At 29.9% G+C, this 14,398-nt stretch overlaps 4 protein-coding genes across 5 annotated transcripts; 2 read left to right on the forward strand and 2 right to left on the reverse strand.

The window, feature by feature from the left end:
* Window positions 1–1,153: 1,153 nt before the first annotated feature.
* Window positions 1,154–7,025, reverse strand: LOC141537546 (WD repeat-containing protein 44). 2 transcript variants are annotated; one of them, XM_074258581.1, is made up of 6 exons: window positions 6,765–7,025; window positions 5,594–6,356; window positions 5,267–5,509; window positions 4,684–4,971; window positions 3,977–4,597; window positions 1,154–3,084 (listed from the first exon to the last, which is right to left on the reverse strand). In XM_074258581.1, exons 1-6 carry the CDS (start codon window positions 6,827–6,829, stop codon window positions 1,975–1,977), a joined length of 3,090 nt encoding a protein of 1,029 aa, XP_074114682.1. In that variant the 5' UTR covers window positions 6,830–7,025; the 3' UTR covers window positions 1,154–1,974. The 2 variants fall into 2 exon arrangements, with proteins under 2 accessions (XP_074114682.1, XP_074114683.1); XM_074258582.1 differs by having other exon boundaries at window positions 5,372–5,509; window positions 6,765–7,019.
* Window positions 7,026–7,423: 398 nt separating this feature from the next.
* Unc50 (Unc50 RNA binding protein) lies at window positions 7,424–9,089 on the forward strand. The gene is made up of 6 exons (XM_074258200.1): window positions 7,424–7,558; window positions 7,880–8,155; window positions 8,219–8,405; window positions 8,478–8,611; window positions 8,684–8,785; window positions 8,862–9,089. Exons 2-6 carry the CDS (start codon window positions 7,891–7,893, stop codon window positions 8,996–8,998), a joined length of 825 nt encoding a protein of 274 aa, XP_074114301.1. The 5' UTR covers window positions 7,424–7,558; window positions 7,880–7,890; the 3' UTR covers window positions 8,999–9,089.
* On the reverse strand, window positions 9,010–11,403 carry LOC141537301 (uncharacterized). The gene is made up of 5 exons (XM_074258199.1): window positions 11,191–11,403; window positions 10,419–10,934; window positions 9,919–10,340; window positions 9,279–9,586; window positions 9,010–9,208 (listed from the first exon to the last, which is right to left on the reverse strand). The coding sequence occupies exons 1-5, from the start codon at window positions 11,248–11,250 to the stop codon at window positions 9,144–9,146; spliced, it is 1,371 nt and encodes a 456-aa protein (XP_074114300.1). The 5' UTR covers window positions 11,251–11,403; the 3' UTR covers window positions 9,010–9,143.
* Window positions 11,404–11,497: 94 nt separating this feature from the next.
* On the forward strand, window positions 11,498–14,325 carry Gpat4 (Glycerol-3-phosphate acyltransferase 4). The gene is made up of 8 exons (XM_074258198.1): window positions 11,498–11,784; window positions 12,291–12,578; window positions 12,674–12,823; window positions 12,955–13,089; window positions 13,156–13,389; window positions 13,474–13,589; window positions 13,657–14,007; window positions 14,078–14,325. The coding sequence occupies exons 1-8, from the start codon at window positions 11,632–11,634 to the stop codon at window positions 14,163–14,165; spliced, it is 1,515 nt and encodes a 504-aa protein (XP_074114299.1). The 5' UTR covers window positions 11,498–11,631; the 3' UTR covers window positions 14,166–14,325.
* Window positions 14,326–14,398: the final 73 nt, after the last annotated feature.

Genomic DNA, 14,398 nt, shown 5'->3' on the forward strand with positions numbered 1-14,398 from the left:
AAAAAGTAAACTTACCTTTAACAATCATGATGTCGTCAATTTAAAAATTAAACTACATCCCGATAGTGAAACCAGGGGTTTATATACCGAATAGTTATCGCCAAAAAGTTTTTTGTCAAAACAAAAAATCTTCCATGTTACGTATACAATAACCCTGACTCCAAAAAACATGTATTATTACGAAAAAACATATTATTTTAAGTGCCTAATAGTTTCCTTTATAAAATCGTTAAAAATATCTAGCAATTAAAGCAAATATTTCCGATCTTATTTCGAAATAACGGCATTAAATAGCAATTAAACGCTTATCGGTTTGCACGACAAGATGGCCGCCTTTCCCCATTCTAAAGCGAAATTGCGCAATGGTAAAGGTAAGGTTAATAATAGAAAAAGACATGCTGGTGTTTGAATTGTTTATTGACCTATACAAAATAAAATAATGTGAATGCATAATTAAAAATTACCTTAATCTCCATCGGTACATTGCGTTTGTCAACAATTGCTAGGTATTTAGCGCGACAAATGCTGAAGGAGCGTTTTGTACCAAAGGATTAAAAAATTTGGCTTTTCTACTTTTTTTTTTTTTTTTTTTTTTTTAGTTTTGAACTCGGGAAAAATTTTCTACGCCCTTTAAACATTTGTCGCGATTTATTCGCAGAGATTAAATTAACAATAATTAATGTTTGTGCATGATGCGGAATGGCAAATATTTTTTTAATTAATCATTAATGATCATTTGTTGCTAATTTAAGCATTTGCTCGATAACATTAAAAATATATTTACAATTTTAATATTTTTACATTAAATTTTCATAAATGTGTATATATTTTCAATAATTCATCTATTTTTTTAAAGTCATCTTTCAATATATTTTTTTTTATATTTATATTCAATTATTATATATATATATATATATATATATATATATATATATATATATATATATATATATATATATATATATATATATATATATATATATCTTCTGTTTAATTTCTCGCTCATTAATTCTATAACCTTAATGCTTTTATATACATTGATAATTGGTAACATGATAAGTATATATATATATATATATATATATATATATATATATATATATATATATATATATATATATATATATATATATATATATATATTTTTTCAGTGATTTATGATATTCTTGTCTCGAGAAAAATATTCAATTACTTAACATTAAGATTCAATTTAATAAGTTTTAACCTTAACTTCGATATATTTTAAATGGCATTGCTTCCTATTATAATCTTTTAATTAATATCAATATAATTTTCAGAACATATATTCATTAAAACTATAACTAATTTTTAAATTGTAAATAATTGATCAAAAAAATTTAAAAGATATTTTATTTTTTACTTTGTGAATATCTAAGTTAACAAAATAGCGAACAAGCTTCAGAAACTCTCTGTAAGATGGCGCTAGTAAGCTTTACCGCCATTTTAGTTCGTCCGCCATTTTGTAATAACTGCGTCGCATTAAGTTGATACGAAAATTGACGTTATTTATTGATTTTTATATTTTTTTAAACATTTTACCTTAGAACAAAATGGTTGCTTCAACATTTTGGCTAAAAATAAATTAACGTCAATTTTCTACGCTTATACTTTCATAATTGATTGTTCATTTAAAAAATATCGTTAAACTAAATAAAAATTTGTACAATATAATAATTCCAAAAGATAAAACTTAATATTTATTGTTCAATTTTAACATCCTTATTGTCGATAAATTGATTCATATTAATTTAATAGTGTCCTTGATAATTTTAAATCAATACCTTTACAATTTTTACTAACAGTGTTATATATATATATATATATATCTTAGATAAATCTTGAATAAACCTAAAAATTTATTAAAAAATACACCTTCCCATAATTTTTCCCAAACTTACCGACAATCGGTAAAAAAAATTTTTTTACCGACAGTCGAAAGACAAAAAAAATAATCTACGCAAGTGCAGAAGCGGGAAGTGAACTATGCTTTGGTTTAGTTTTATTAAGGAAAACTTTAATGCACCCATTAAAATCAGCGCTGACAAGAACATGTCCTCCGCAACCTTTGGTCCTTTGTTCAACGACAGGATCAACAACAGGTTTAGGATTGGCGGAGCTATTGCTGCTGGTACTATCGGGATTATCCCACTTTTCCCGGGCTTCGATCTGCTTGATGATACTATCAGGATTGGGTGCAAAGACAGCGCAGGTAACTACAGCATTATGAGCCTTGATTCCTTCCCAAAAGTCATTCCTGTCGCGCCTGACGCTGGAGAACTTTGAGTAATCATGGTGAGTCTTCCAGATGTAGATGCACTGATTTTCTGACCCCGCTAAAATGTACTGGCCATCCGGACTAAAGCTGGCCTTGATCTGGCTGCTGACATTTACATATCCTTTGTACTTGCAGGACAAATTTAGGTCCCTAAGGTCATACAACCTGATCCTGCTGTCATTAGAAGTGACCAGAATCTTGTCTTCACCAGGCATAGGTTCAATCCCGCTGATCTTGCGCCCTCTGGCGTTCTTCCCGCGAGTAGACCTCACGTCTATCTGCGTGTGGTACTTCAGCTGGTCGGTGTTGTAGAAAATACACCTACCATCGTAAGATCCAACGACGGCAAACTTTCCATTTTGACAGAAGTTAGCAGCGGTTATCAATTTGGTGCTTCCGTTAACTTCGTTCCAGACTGCCACCTTCTTGTCTGGGATGTTCCAGAGCCTCAACTTACCGTCCAAGGACCCGGATAAAAAGTACCGGTCGTCTCGCGGATGGAACACTATCGCGGTTACGAAATCAATGTGCTGGAAACAGCAGAGACACTCTTTCCGAGATATGTGCCACAGTCGGACTGTTTTGTCCATTGAGGATGAAAGGACGAAGTAATTCTTCGACCAGGATACGTCCAAAAGGTCCGAGGTGTGCCCTGTGTACGTGCAAAATGGCTTTGGCATAAAAGGACTCTTGGTGCCTTCTACTTCGCTCAACGCGCTTGCTATTATGTTTGGATCTTCCATCGATTGTTGGGAGACCAGTGACTCCTGCGATGGTGTTGGGCTTACCTTTATAGGTACAATTGTTAATAATTATAGTTCAATTTTTGGGAGAGTTGCCCCCATGCAAGGATTTCAGGTTAAATGTGAGTGAGTTATTAATTCGGCTAATTCGAATTTAAGCATTATTTTTTATCAATGTTGAATCGAGGATTTAGTTGTCAATTTTAAAGGATTTTTACAACAAAAAAAGGATGAGAACAAGAAAAGAAACATAAAAAAAAATTATTTCTTCCTACTTTTCTGGATGATACAGGTTAATTTTGTGATAAATGTGATATGTGCTCTAGGATTTGTATAAAGGATCCCAGGTGTCCCTCAGGATACACACAATATAAAATAATTTTACAAATCAAACTCCTACAAATTTTCGGCTTATAGGTTCGGTTTCGAACTTGTAGGAATTTTATATAAAAGTTATAATCAGTGCCAGCAATTTTGATTGATTGTTTTGTTAAATAAATTCAGGTGTCATATGATTTTTGTTATAAATAGGGAAAATTTCTTAGTATCTGCGAGAGGAAACAGTGCCAATTGGCCACCTAGCGACAACTTTTATAACTAAAAATTTTTAAAGCGTAAATATTTAAGTTGTGACTTTTTGACAAAATTTAACTAAATATTTTTTTAAAAAAGATAAAATTGATATATAATATCAATAATTAAATAAAATTGCTGAAAAAATTTTTTTTACTTAAAAATCTAAGATATTTCTTTCTACATGCGAGAGAAAACAGCGCCACTTGGCCACCTGGTGGTAATTGTGAGAACTAAAAAAATTTTCTTTGTAATTATTGTTACTGAGTGTGATTATTTATTATTTGATGATGTTAAATGAAATTGTTGCCAACACTGATCACAACAAACAAAAATAAATTTAAAAAATGAAAAAATGACTCACCTTCTCTGCATTATACTTGGTCCGCATATCCTGGAAGTAGGTGAAGGCATCTCTGAGGACCCATATCCTGAGAACTCGATCCTGACCGGCTGTAGCAAGTAATCTTCCGCAGGCAGAAAACTTCATGCACCAAACAGGGCCGACGTGTTCACCACTGAGATCCTGAACGTGTTGGAGATTGGAGAACTCGTAGGGCCCTTTATGACTGTTGGAGGCCTTGAGTTTTATGCACTGAGGCTCTCCAGGGTACACGTCGTCGACAATGTCCATGACATCTTCTTTGTGTCTCGCATGAGAGACCTCCTGAGCAATGGACTTGGCTTTGTCCATGGTTTTTCTGACAGTAGAACCCAGGAACCGCTTTATTTTTTGGGTCTTTTTGCGGACCCTACCGACGGTGACGTCTTCGTCAGGCGGAATCGAGGACATTTTAGAATCAACACTCTCTTCGTCACTTTCTTTTTCTTTGTCCAAACTCGAGTTACTAACGTACTCTGATGTCAGTCGCATTATGTGCAATGATAATGGGTTCATACACTGAGGTAATTTGTCTTCGGCTATACTTAAAGGCACGCGTTCTCCGGTATCGAGGTTTAATACTGTCACTTGTTCTAAAATTTCCTGGAATTATTTTTTTTTTTAATTATTATTTAGTTTAAAATTTATTAAAAATCAACAAAAAGGGAAAAAAAAAAAAAAATACTAACCATATCCGTAAGACGTTTGCCAGAATCAGTCCTCGTCCTAACAAACATATTGAGCTGTTTGACCATATCCTGATCTCCCGCAGACTTGCGTCTTTCCCGAGTACCCTGAAGACTAGTGGCCAATCTGTGCTGTCCGAGAGAGTATCTGCCGACACTATTGCTGGATAACGAGCCCAAAGGGCTGCTGGACTTGTCGCTCGACTGCAAGCTTATCAACTCAGCTTTCATCTTCTCCAGGCGTTCAATTTCCTCCGCTGAGGGGCCTTCTGCTTTTGATTTGTCCTCATCCTGCAGATAACACCATCAATATTATTTAAAAATATTCAATGAATTAATTTTTTTTAAAAAACTAGAGCTCGTCATCCAACAACTAATCTACTTTAAAATTGGTTCGGGTTTCAAAACAATCAGAGGTACAATTTTAATCGATAAAAATTTTAAATAATAAAAATAAAGGCTACAAGCTTGAATTGCTAAATGTAATATCATGATTGATGAATTTTTAATAATAATTAATGAGTTATCGATAATAAAAACCAGGCAATAAAAAATGATTTTTATTTGGGCTGCTGGTTAGACTGACCCGGTATCGGTGGCTATAAAATCCTCTGAGGGTCTCGAATGACTCAAGGCGAGCTGGAATTTTATCATTTCTGAGGTAAAGCACGATATTACTCGAGAAACTTGCCTGAGGCTTCACGACGTACTGGCCCTTGGTTGCTGATCTTATGTCCAAAGAGTGCTCGAATTCTCGGGTTATTGACTCGATTGTGCTTGCTGGGCTCGGCAGTGACGAAGCTGGTACCGATCCTTCTGCTGCTGAAGGCTGAAAAAAATTTATAAAGTCAGTTTAATATTATTAAGAAAGGAATTTTCAAAAAAAAAAAAAAAAAAAAAAAAAAAAACTTACAGCAAGATCGGTAGGAGTCTGAGGTTTAGATTTTTTTTTCCTCCTGGGAGGAGCAACAGGAGCTTGATCTCTATCAAGAGTCTTGCCATTGCCCTTGGTGCTGGCAATAACATCAGGTTCCTGAAGTCCAACATTATTCGCTTGACAATTCAAATTAGCAAACTCCTTCCTGCCATTAACCGAAGCAGTGTCCTGAACAATATCTCCGGAAAGAGTGATGACACTGGAGGACTGTGAGGCTTTTTCCGAGCCAGTGTCTTCGTCTCTGCTGGGAATCGATGACATCTGGATATCCCGGGTCAGAGGAATCGGACAAGAGACTCCGTGGTGTAGAACCCCAGACAGAGAATCCCCAGCACCAGCCAGGATCCTCCCGACCCTGCCAAGCGAAGTCATGCTCTGCAAGCTGACAGTGTCGTGCTCGATGATCCGGAACGGGTGGGTCGTTTTAGCTGGTGCAGGGTACACACCCTCTATCGAAGAAGTCTGGCTGTCTGGAGGCGAGTTGCTGATTGGGATGTCATCGTCCTCGGTTTGCATCCGCTGTCTCAGCTCTCGGAACCTCCGTCGGCCCTTTAGCTTGTCTGATGTTTTCTCTTCGTCATCTGGTTTGCTCACAGGCAATTTTGACTCGTCAGCTGGAGCCGTCTGCGGCTTCGGGTCCAGTGGTTTGACGAATACTGAATCATCTGTCAAGGTGAGTGCTGGTTTTTCTGTTGGAACTTGGCTAACAGGTGGTAATGAGTCACGGCCATTACTTTTTCTAGAAATTTATTTAAAAATTTAGTAAATATTTATTTTTTTAGTATTATAAATTAAATTTAATTAAAAAAAAAAAAAAAAAAAATATTTATTTTAATTATTTTAGATTATAATAAGTATAATCTTAGATTATAATGAGTATAATCCAGATATCACTGAGTATAATCTGGGATGATATCCAGTGTCATTTTGTTCTTTCCTTCTTATTAAATATTTAATAATTATTATTTATCAATAAATAATAATTATTTATATTGATTGTTATTATTAAAAAATTTTATATATGTATTTTTTAATATTGGAATTAATTTATTGTAAAAATAAAAAAATTTTAACTAATTAAAATTAATTTTATTAACATTATTGTCTTTAAGGTGAATAATAATAAAATATTGATAAATATAAATACCTGCTCCGATTGAAACTGTCATCCTCAGCGTCAAAAAATTCCTCGGAATCACTGCTTCCCGACATTCTATGCTCGTCCTCAGATCATCATCCCGTGGAAGTTAATTGTGACAGCTGAGAGTGTCAAGCCAGCTGTTTGGAGACGATTAGTGGATCGTGACTGTAAATTTTAATAAACAATGTCGAGATAATAGAAAAAGAATTAAAATTCTGTCAGTCTACAAAACTAAACACTCTCATTGATGTTCTGCACTAGTTTATAACCTTGAAGATTTTTTCAGTGGCGCTCCCTTGCGGAGTATTTTTAAACTATTATTTTTTATTTCGCACGAAAATTTAAATTGTTTTTTTTTAATAATTAAATTATTAAATAAAATTCAAAGAAAAATTTTGAGCAGAAGTTTTTCAAAAATAATTAAATAATACTAATAATAATAATAATAATAATAATAATTATTATTATTATTATTATTATTATTATTAGTATTAGTATTTTTATAAAAAAAAAAAATAATAAATTTTTAAAAAGTAACTAGAGGCGCTGCACTCGCGATACTTTTTTTAGCCAATAAAATTTAATAAATTAATTCTAAATAATTTGATTGGTTCTAGAATAAATAAAAAATAAATTTTATTTATTCACTTGTAAAAATATATTTCTATACGTACACATAGTTGTGAAAAAAATTAAAAAATACTTGTTAATAATTATTTATTTAAATAAAAATAAAAATAGTTTTTTTTTAAGGTTAAATTTATTGTTAAAAAAAAATAAATTAATTAATTATTAATACTGTAAGTTTTTATTCTTATTTTAAAAAATAAAAAAAAAACAATTTTGACAGTTTTCTAACCTACAAGTGCAGCAAAATAAATAAACATTTTTTATTATCTTGTAAATATTAGTGTAAAATTTTTAAATATTTTTAATGTTGAATTTTTAAATTAAATAAAATAAAGTTGAAAATATTTTGACAGATTTCTAACCTAAAAGTTAGAATAGTAAAATAAAAATTTGTACACTTGTAAATATTTTTATTATCAATTAAAAAAAAAAAAAACTCGATCTATATTTTTGTTTCAATATAAATAAAAATTGTGATTTGTTGATTTTAGTGAAATAGAAAATGAAATATTCAACGTCACCACCAACAACTCCGCGGTCGCTGTCACCAAATAATTTCTCCAGCGGATTTTTCACATCATCGTCGTCGCTTCCAATTCCAATAACTTATCGCAACCAAACTTGCATGGGAGGGGCGTCAAAGTGTTACAAATATTTGAGAAAATTACTAAAATTTGAGCAAATGGACTTTGAGTTTGCTATGTGGCAAATTATATACCTGCTAGTGTCTCCTCAAAAAGTCTACAGAAATTTTAAAAACCGTAAACGTAAGTTTATTTATTTTTTTATTAAAAAAAAATTAAATAAATATTTTATTATTATTATTTTAGAAACAAAACTCCAATTTGCAAGAGATGATCCTGCGTTTTTGGTGCTACTAGGCTGCTGGCTGTTAATATCATCGTTAGCATTCGCTCTAGTCTTGAAATTAGGCTTCCTTCAGTTTGTTAAATTTTTGCTGTACTCCACGTTCGTAGATTGTATTGGAGTTGGATTGTGTACAGCTACATTATTTTGGTAAATATTTTTATTTTAAATAATAATAATAAATATAAATAAATAATACACACATATATATATTGGTTTTAGGTTTATAAGTAATAAATATTTAAGACACGACTCTACGCAAGATGTTGAATGGGGATATGCATTTGATATTCATCTAAATGCTTTTTTTCCACCATTAATTATTTTAGATACTTTTCAAATATTTTTGTATCCTGGTAAAATTTTTTTTGTGGTTTAATTTTTAAAATAATAATAACTTTAATTATTAATTTTTATTTTAATTTCAGCATTTATAGACTATGATGTATTCTCAGCAAGATTTATTGGTAATACCTTATGGCTTGTCTCCGTAGGATATTATATTTACATAACATTTTTAGGATACACTAGTAAGCACTAAATATATTAATAATTAATAATAAAAAATTTATTGTTGATTAATTAATTTTTTTTTTTTAATTTTAGGCGTTGAAATATTGCATCGCACAGCTGGAATACTTTGGACGTTACCAATAGCGGTATTAATTTACATCGTATTTTTGTGCGCTGGAATAAACATAAGTAAGATAGTAATTAATTTTTACCTCAATCGTGTCGTCTAGTAATTTAATTACTAAATTAAGCAATACTTAATTTAAAAATATCTACTGTATATTTTCATATTATATAATTAAAACATTAATTATATTACAATTTATAATAATATTTATTAAAGTAAAAAAAATTACAAATATAAAAATAATTTAATTACAAATACTTCGGTTGGCGCTTCAATACTGAAATATCTAGATTTTGTCGATTCTGTTTTTTACCTAAAAATAATTATTTATTTATAAAAAAAAAAATTATAGGAATAATTTTATAAAAAAAAAAAATACATACCTTTATAATTATACAATGAATTATCCTCTAGATTCAATAATTGACGATATCGTTCATCGTTTATGATATTATTTAATAATTTATCAGTTTTATTATTATAATTATCACCGTCATTAATGGGAGAGCTAATGACGCTCATTAATTTAGTCAATGTTTGTAAATTGGGGCTCTCACTATTGTGCCCGAGGTATTTTAATGCTAGAGCTTGCATATGGATACTTGTATTGTCGTCGACTATTGAATTTGTTGTTTGGACAATGTTGGTTTGGTAATTTACTTTTGGATAATATGACGAGTCGTAGTTCATTCTGTAAAAAAAGAAAAAAAAAAAAAATTAATGTTTTGTTAAATTGCACTGTATTTTTTTAATTAATGACATTTTTTAAAATATAAGCTCATCCTGATGTTATATTCGTCAAGAGCTTTCATTTGAGTACCCAGATGTATTTTTGATATATTTTTCATATATACATATATATAATATATATAAATATATAAAATATATGAAAAATTGATGTGGGTACTCAAATGAAAGCTCTTGATGAGTGTAATGTTAGGATGAGCTTATATTTTAAAAAATGTCAATAGTTGACAAGACACAAGGTCATTTCTTAATAATATAGATAAAAATAATAATAACCTTTCATCAATAGAAATAATTTTATCATCACCCAACCCAGTAGCCATAGTAGCCTTAAATATCTTCCACTGCTGCATAATAGATCTCTGTTGTCCCTTGTCATTAATAATCGACTGTTGAGTCTGATAACGATGTTGTTGCTGGGACTGACCATTATTCTGAGTGTCAAGCATTTCATTAACCTGACACATCATGTTATTGTAAAAGGTCCACCCAACCTTGGAAGGAACTTTCCCCTTAGGCCTGGCACAACCATCATCACTATGACTGGATATTGGATCGTTAATTCTAGGCCCGAGTGATGGCAAGTCAATCACCGGAATTAAATTAGCTTCATTAGGTTTCTTCTTTACAGTAAATTCCAAACTTGTCATCACACCTATTGATATTTTAGCATCTTCATGTCCATCAGTCGCTAATTTCTGAAATAAATTAATCATATAAAAATTTTTTTTAATTATAAAATATCTTCTTAATTAATTTTGATAATAAAAACTTACAATTTTTTCACTGTTTAATTTTTCTCGCTGGTGAATTGATATCAAAGCATTTATCTGAATCTCCAGAGACCTTATTTGCTGACTCTGTGATTTTATCAATGACAACAATAATTTTAAATTATTATAATTGTCCAGGTTGTCATTTTTGCTTCTACTGACGCAATTGTCTGAATTTAATTGTCTGTGTGATTTATTTTGCTGCAAATGCCCGGAAATGTGTCTGTAAATAGGTTCAATACTCGGTGCTATTTTTCCAGAGTTCACAGGAATTATCCTGGTGGTACTTTCCTTGAGCTTTTGATAGAATTTAAACCGCAAATCGTTCCCACTGTCTTGTTTTTTTATTAATTCAGTCGAGTTCTCGGTTATTGCTTTCAATTTTTGAAAATTTTCACTTTTAGGGCATCCAACTTTTTTATTATTATTATTATTATTAAAAACTTCTGCTCTAGGATGAATATTGTTTGGGCTGATAAATGAAATATCAGGGATGCTTGGGGTCACTAAAGCTTTATCCTAAAATTTTTTTTAAAATAAAATTTATTATTTTTTATTTGTTATAATTTTTATAAATTATAAAAAATTGTTTTTTAAATTTTTAAATCTGCAAAAATTTTTAATTATTCTTTTTTTTTAATTAAAAATTTTTTTAAATATTTAAATTTGTAATTTTTAATAAATTAATTAAAATAAAAATCATAAATATATGATAAGACACCTGTCAAATTTTTAATAATTCATTTTAAAAAATAATAATAATAAAATTAATTACCGTCAATCCAGAAATAGGAGCTCCGATTTTTCTCCTGGGTTCAAAATCAGATTTGTCCATCACAAAAAACCAAAATTCACTTAAAAAAATCAACAAGTAACTAACAACAAATAAAATAATTAAAATGGAGGTTATATTTTCACAAGTTTTATTTTTATTTTAAAATTAAAAAAAAATCCTTAACAAAGCGCGCATGCGCATAAAGCACACGTGACATTTTAACGATGATAATGATGATAATGGCGATGGTTACTGTTCACAAACTATGCATACATTACATACACAAGACACAACACACACTGTAGAAGTGTAGCAAGAATCGGAGCCAAGATCCAAGTATCCAACGCACAGAGTACACAGAGTACACAGAGCACAGTGAGCACAGTGAGCACAGTGAGCACAGTGAGCACAAAACACACAACATTAATAAATTTATCCAAAATGGTGCTGCTGATGTCGATCGTGTCTTTTACATTTTCTCTTTTATTAACTCCTTTTTTCATGATTTCTCTCGGACTGATATTTCTTGCATCCATCGGGAAGTCTCTCGGGATACGTAAGCTTTATATTAAAATGTTGCTCACGTTATTTGAAGTAAGTCATTCATTTATTTTTAATAATTGTTAATTAATCTTCACCTTTTTTTTTTTTTTTTATTATTATTAACCTTAATTTAATTTTATAAAAAGACCCAAATTAATTATGTCAAAAAAAAGTTGAAAAAAAAAAATGACATGTAGAAATTTTGAAAAATTAAAAATGCAATTTAAAAAAAATTTTTTTTTTGTAATTTTAAATAAAAATTAATTTATTTTATTATTATTATTATTAAAAATTTGACAATAATAATAATAATAAAATAAATTATTTTTTATTTAAAATTAAATTTAAAAATTTTTTTTTAAGTATAAAAATTAATAATGATAATAAAAAATTTGTCTTATGTCAATAAAATACTTGACATTTTTTTTAGTATCAAGCAAATTAATTAACAATTGTATTTTGACATGGTACAAAGTTCTTTAACAGATGATTCAACATAATAGTACGAAAAAATTTTTTTATAATTCTTATTGATATTATATTTAAATATATTTCAGTATGGAAGATTGAATATTGAAAAAGTCCGACTTCAAGGAAAAACTCAGGACGACAAAAACAAACAAGACAAAGGTGGTGGTGGTGAGTTCAATTCTTCGACAGATAGTTTTAATTCGTCATTTGAAACTGACGATGGAAAATTTAAAAATGGATCTTTGGGAAACACTGTTATTGCAAGGTCCAGAGATCTTATTCTTGTACCTGAACCAGAACATAAGAACAAAAATAATGAGGATAAGTCGAGTAAAAAAAACCCACAGACTGATGATGATGTTAATGATAAGGAAGTTAGTTTTATATTTTATTTTTTTTATCTTGTGTCATATAATCAATTAATCTTTTTAAAATTAGATTGTAATTTTTTAATTTTTTTATTTTACAGAAGAATATTAAAAATTATGAAAGACAATCATCTTTTGAAACACTACATACGGTCTTTGATCCAACCTTTTGTTTTGATTATATTAAGGCTGGTGTTGAAGCTATTATTGAAGATCAAGTTACTTCACGATTTGAAGCTGAAGAATTAAAGGTATTTATTTACTTTTTTATTATTATTAAAAATATTTAAAAAAAAAATTGCATTAAATAATTTTTAAAAATTTACTTTTATAATTATTTGTAAAAAAATATTAATTAATTAATTAATTATTATAATTACAGAATTGGAATTTACTTACTCGCACAAATAGACACTATGAATTTATTTCATGGAAATTAACAGTAATTTGGATGTTTGGATTTATTTTGAGATATTTTTTTCTTCTACCTCTCAGAATTTTTATTTTTTTCTTCGGGGTATGTATTAAATATTAAAAAAAAAATTACTTATTGACAAAATTTATCTTTAAAAAAATTAAACAGGTAATGTGGCTGACAATATGTACTGCAATAGTCGGATACGTTCCGGAGGGAAACTTCAAACGTTGGCTGAACCACAAAGTATCGATGATGTGCTTTGCAATATTGTCTGGGGCCCTTTCCTCGGTAATTAATTATCACAACGCTGAGCACAAGCCTGTAAGAGGTATTTGCGTCGCTAATCATACCTCTCCGATAGATGTGCTTGTTTTGATGTGCGACAATTCGTACTCTTTGGTGAGTTTTATTAGTATTAAATTTATTAAGATAATTTATTTAGTTGTAGGTAATTGGAGTAAATAATGAAAAATTATTTTTAAGATTGGACAGTGTCATGGAGGATTTTTAGGAATTCTTCAAAGAGCTTTAGCACGTGCGTCTCCACATATTTGGTTTGAACGATCAGAAGTTAAGGACCGTGAAGCTGTTACTAAAAGGTAGTTTTTTTTTTTCAAGTGTATTTTTTTTTTTTTTTTAAATAATAATAATAATAAATTTTAACAGATTAAAGCACCACATCTCTGATCCAACAAATCCACCAATTTTAATATTCCCGGAAGGTACTTGCATCAACAACACCTCTGTAATGCAATTTAAAAAAGGAAGCTTTGAAGTCGGTGGTGTTATTTATCCAGTAGCTATAAAATACGACCCAAGATTCGGCGATGCCTTCTGGAACAGCAGCAGATACTCAATGTTACAATATTTATACATGATGATGTCCAGTTGGGCTATCGTATGCGACGTCTGGTACTTGCCACCGATGTACAGAGATACGGATGAGAGCGCTATTGATTTTGCCAATCGCGTTAAATCTGTTATTGCTCGACAAGGTGGCCTTGTTGATCTTCAATGGTTTGTTTTTCATTATTATCATTAATATCATCATCATCATTATTATTATTATTAATAATATTTTTTTTAGGGACGGCCAGCTTAAAAGAAATAAGCCAAAAAAAGAGTGGAGAGAAAAACAACAAGAAGAACTAAGTAAACGTCTGAAAGTAGAATAATAAAAATAATAACTTATTATAATTATACTAGGTATGTTAACACTGGTCTAATTTATACAAAAGAAAGAAGAAAAAAAAAAAACAAAGTGATAAATATTATTATAATTATTGATGAATAATGTATGATACCTGTTAATATTGTATAAATGATGGCACTGGGGTTTGTTTTTTTTTTTTTTTTTACTGTGTGTGTGTGTGTGTTATATATATATATATATATATATATATATATA

This window comes from Cotesia typhae, unplaced genomic scaffold, assembly GCF_013202065.1.
Source record: "Cotesia typhae breed Kobodo isofemale line unplaced genomic scaffold, CoteBio_Ctyphae scaffold_91, whole genome shotgun sequence".
Classification (NCBI taxonomy): domain Eukaryota; kingdom Metazoa; phylum Arthropoda; class Insecta; order Hymenoptera; family Braconidae; genus Cotesia; species Cotesia typhae.

Coding starts and splice junctions, on each gene's coding strand:
- Gpat4 (XM_074258198.1), top strand. CDS start 11,632: ATGGTGCTGCTGATGTCGATCGTGTCTTTTACATTTTCTCTTTTATTA. Junction 12,579..12,673: donor ATGATGTTAATGATAAGGAA/GTTAGTTTTATA, acceptor TTTATTTTACAG/AAGAATATTAAAAATTATGA. Junction 13,090..13,155: donor TTTTTATTTTTTTCTTCGGG/GTATGTATTAAA, acceptor AAAATTAAACAG/GTAATGTGGCTGACAATATG.
- LOC141537546 (XM_074258581.1), bottom strand. CDS start 6,829: ATGTCGGGAAGCAGTGATTCCGAGGAATTTTTTGACGCTGAGGATGAC. Junction 5,510..5,593: donor AGACTCCTACCGATCTTGCT/GTAAGTTTTTTT, acceptor AATTTTTTTCAG/CCTTCAGCAGCAGAAGGATC. Junction 4,972..5,266: donor TTTATAGCCACCGATACCGG/GTCAGTCTAACC, acceptor TGTTATCTGCAG/GATGAGGACAAATCAAAAGC.
- Unc50 (XM_074258200.1), top strand. CDS start 7,891: ATGAAATATTCAACGTCACCACCAACAACTCCGCGGTCGCTGTCACCA. Junction 8,156..8,218: donor AAATTTTAAAAACCGTAAAC/GTAAGTTTATTT, acceptor TTATTATTTTAG/AAACAAAACTCCAATTTGCA. Junction 8,612..8,683: donor TCAAATATTTTTGTATCCTG/GTAAAATTTTTT, acceptor TTTTAATTTCAG/CATTTATAGACTATGATGTA.
- LOC141537301 (XM_074258199.1), bottom strand. CDS start 11,250: ATGGACAAATCTGATTTTGAACCCAGGAGAAAAATCGGAGCTCCTATT. Junction 10,935..11,190: donor CTCCTATTTCTGGATTGACG/GTAATTAATTTT, acceptor AAAAAATTTTAG/GATAAAGCTTTAGTGACCCC. Junction 10,341..10,418: donor AATTAAACAGTGAAAAAATT/GTAAGTTTTTAT, acceptor AATTTATTTCAG/AAATTAGCGACTGATGGACA.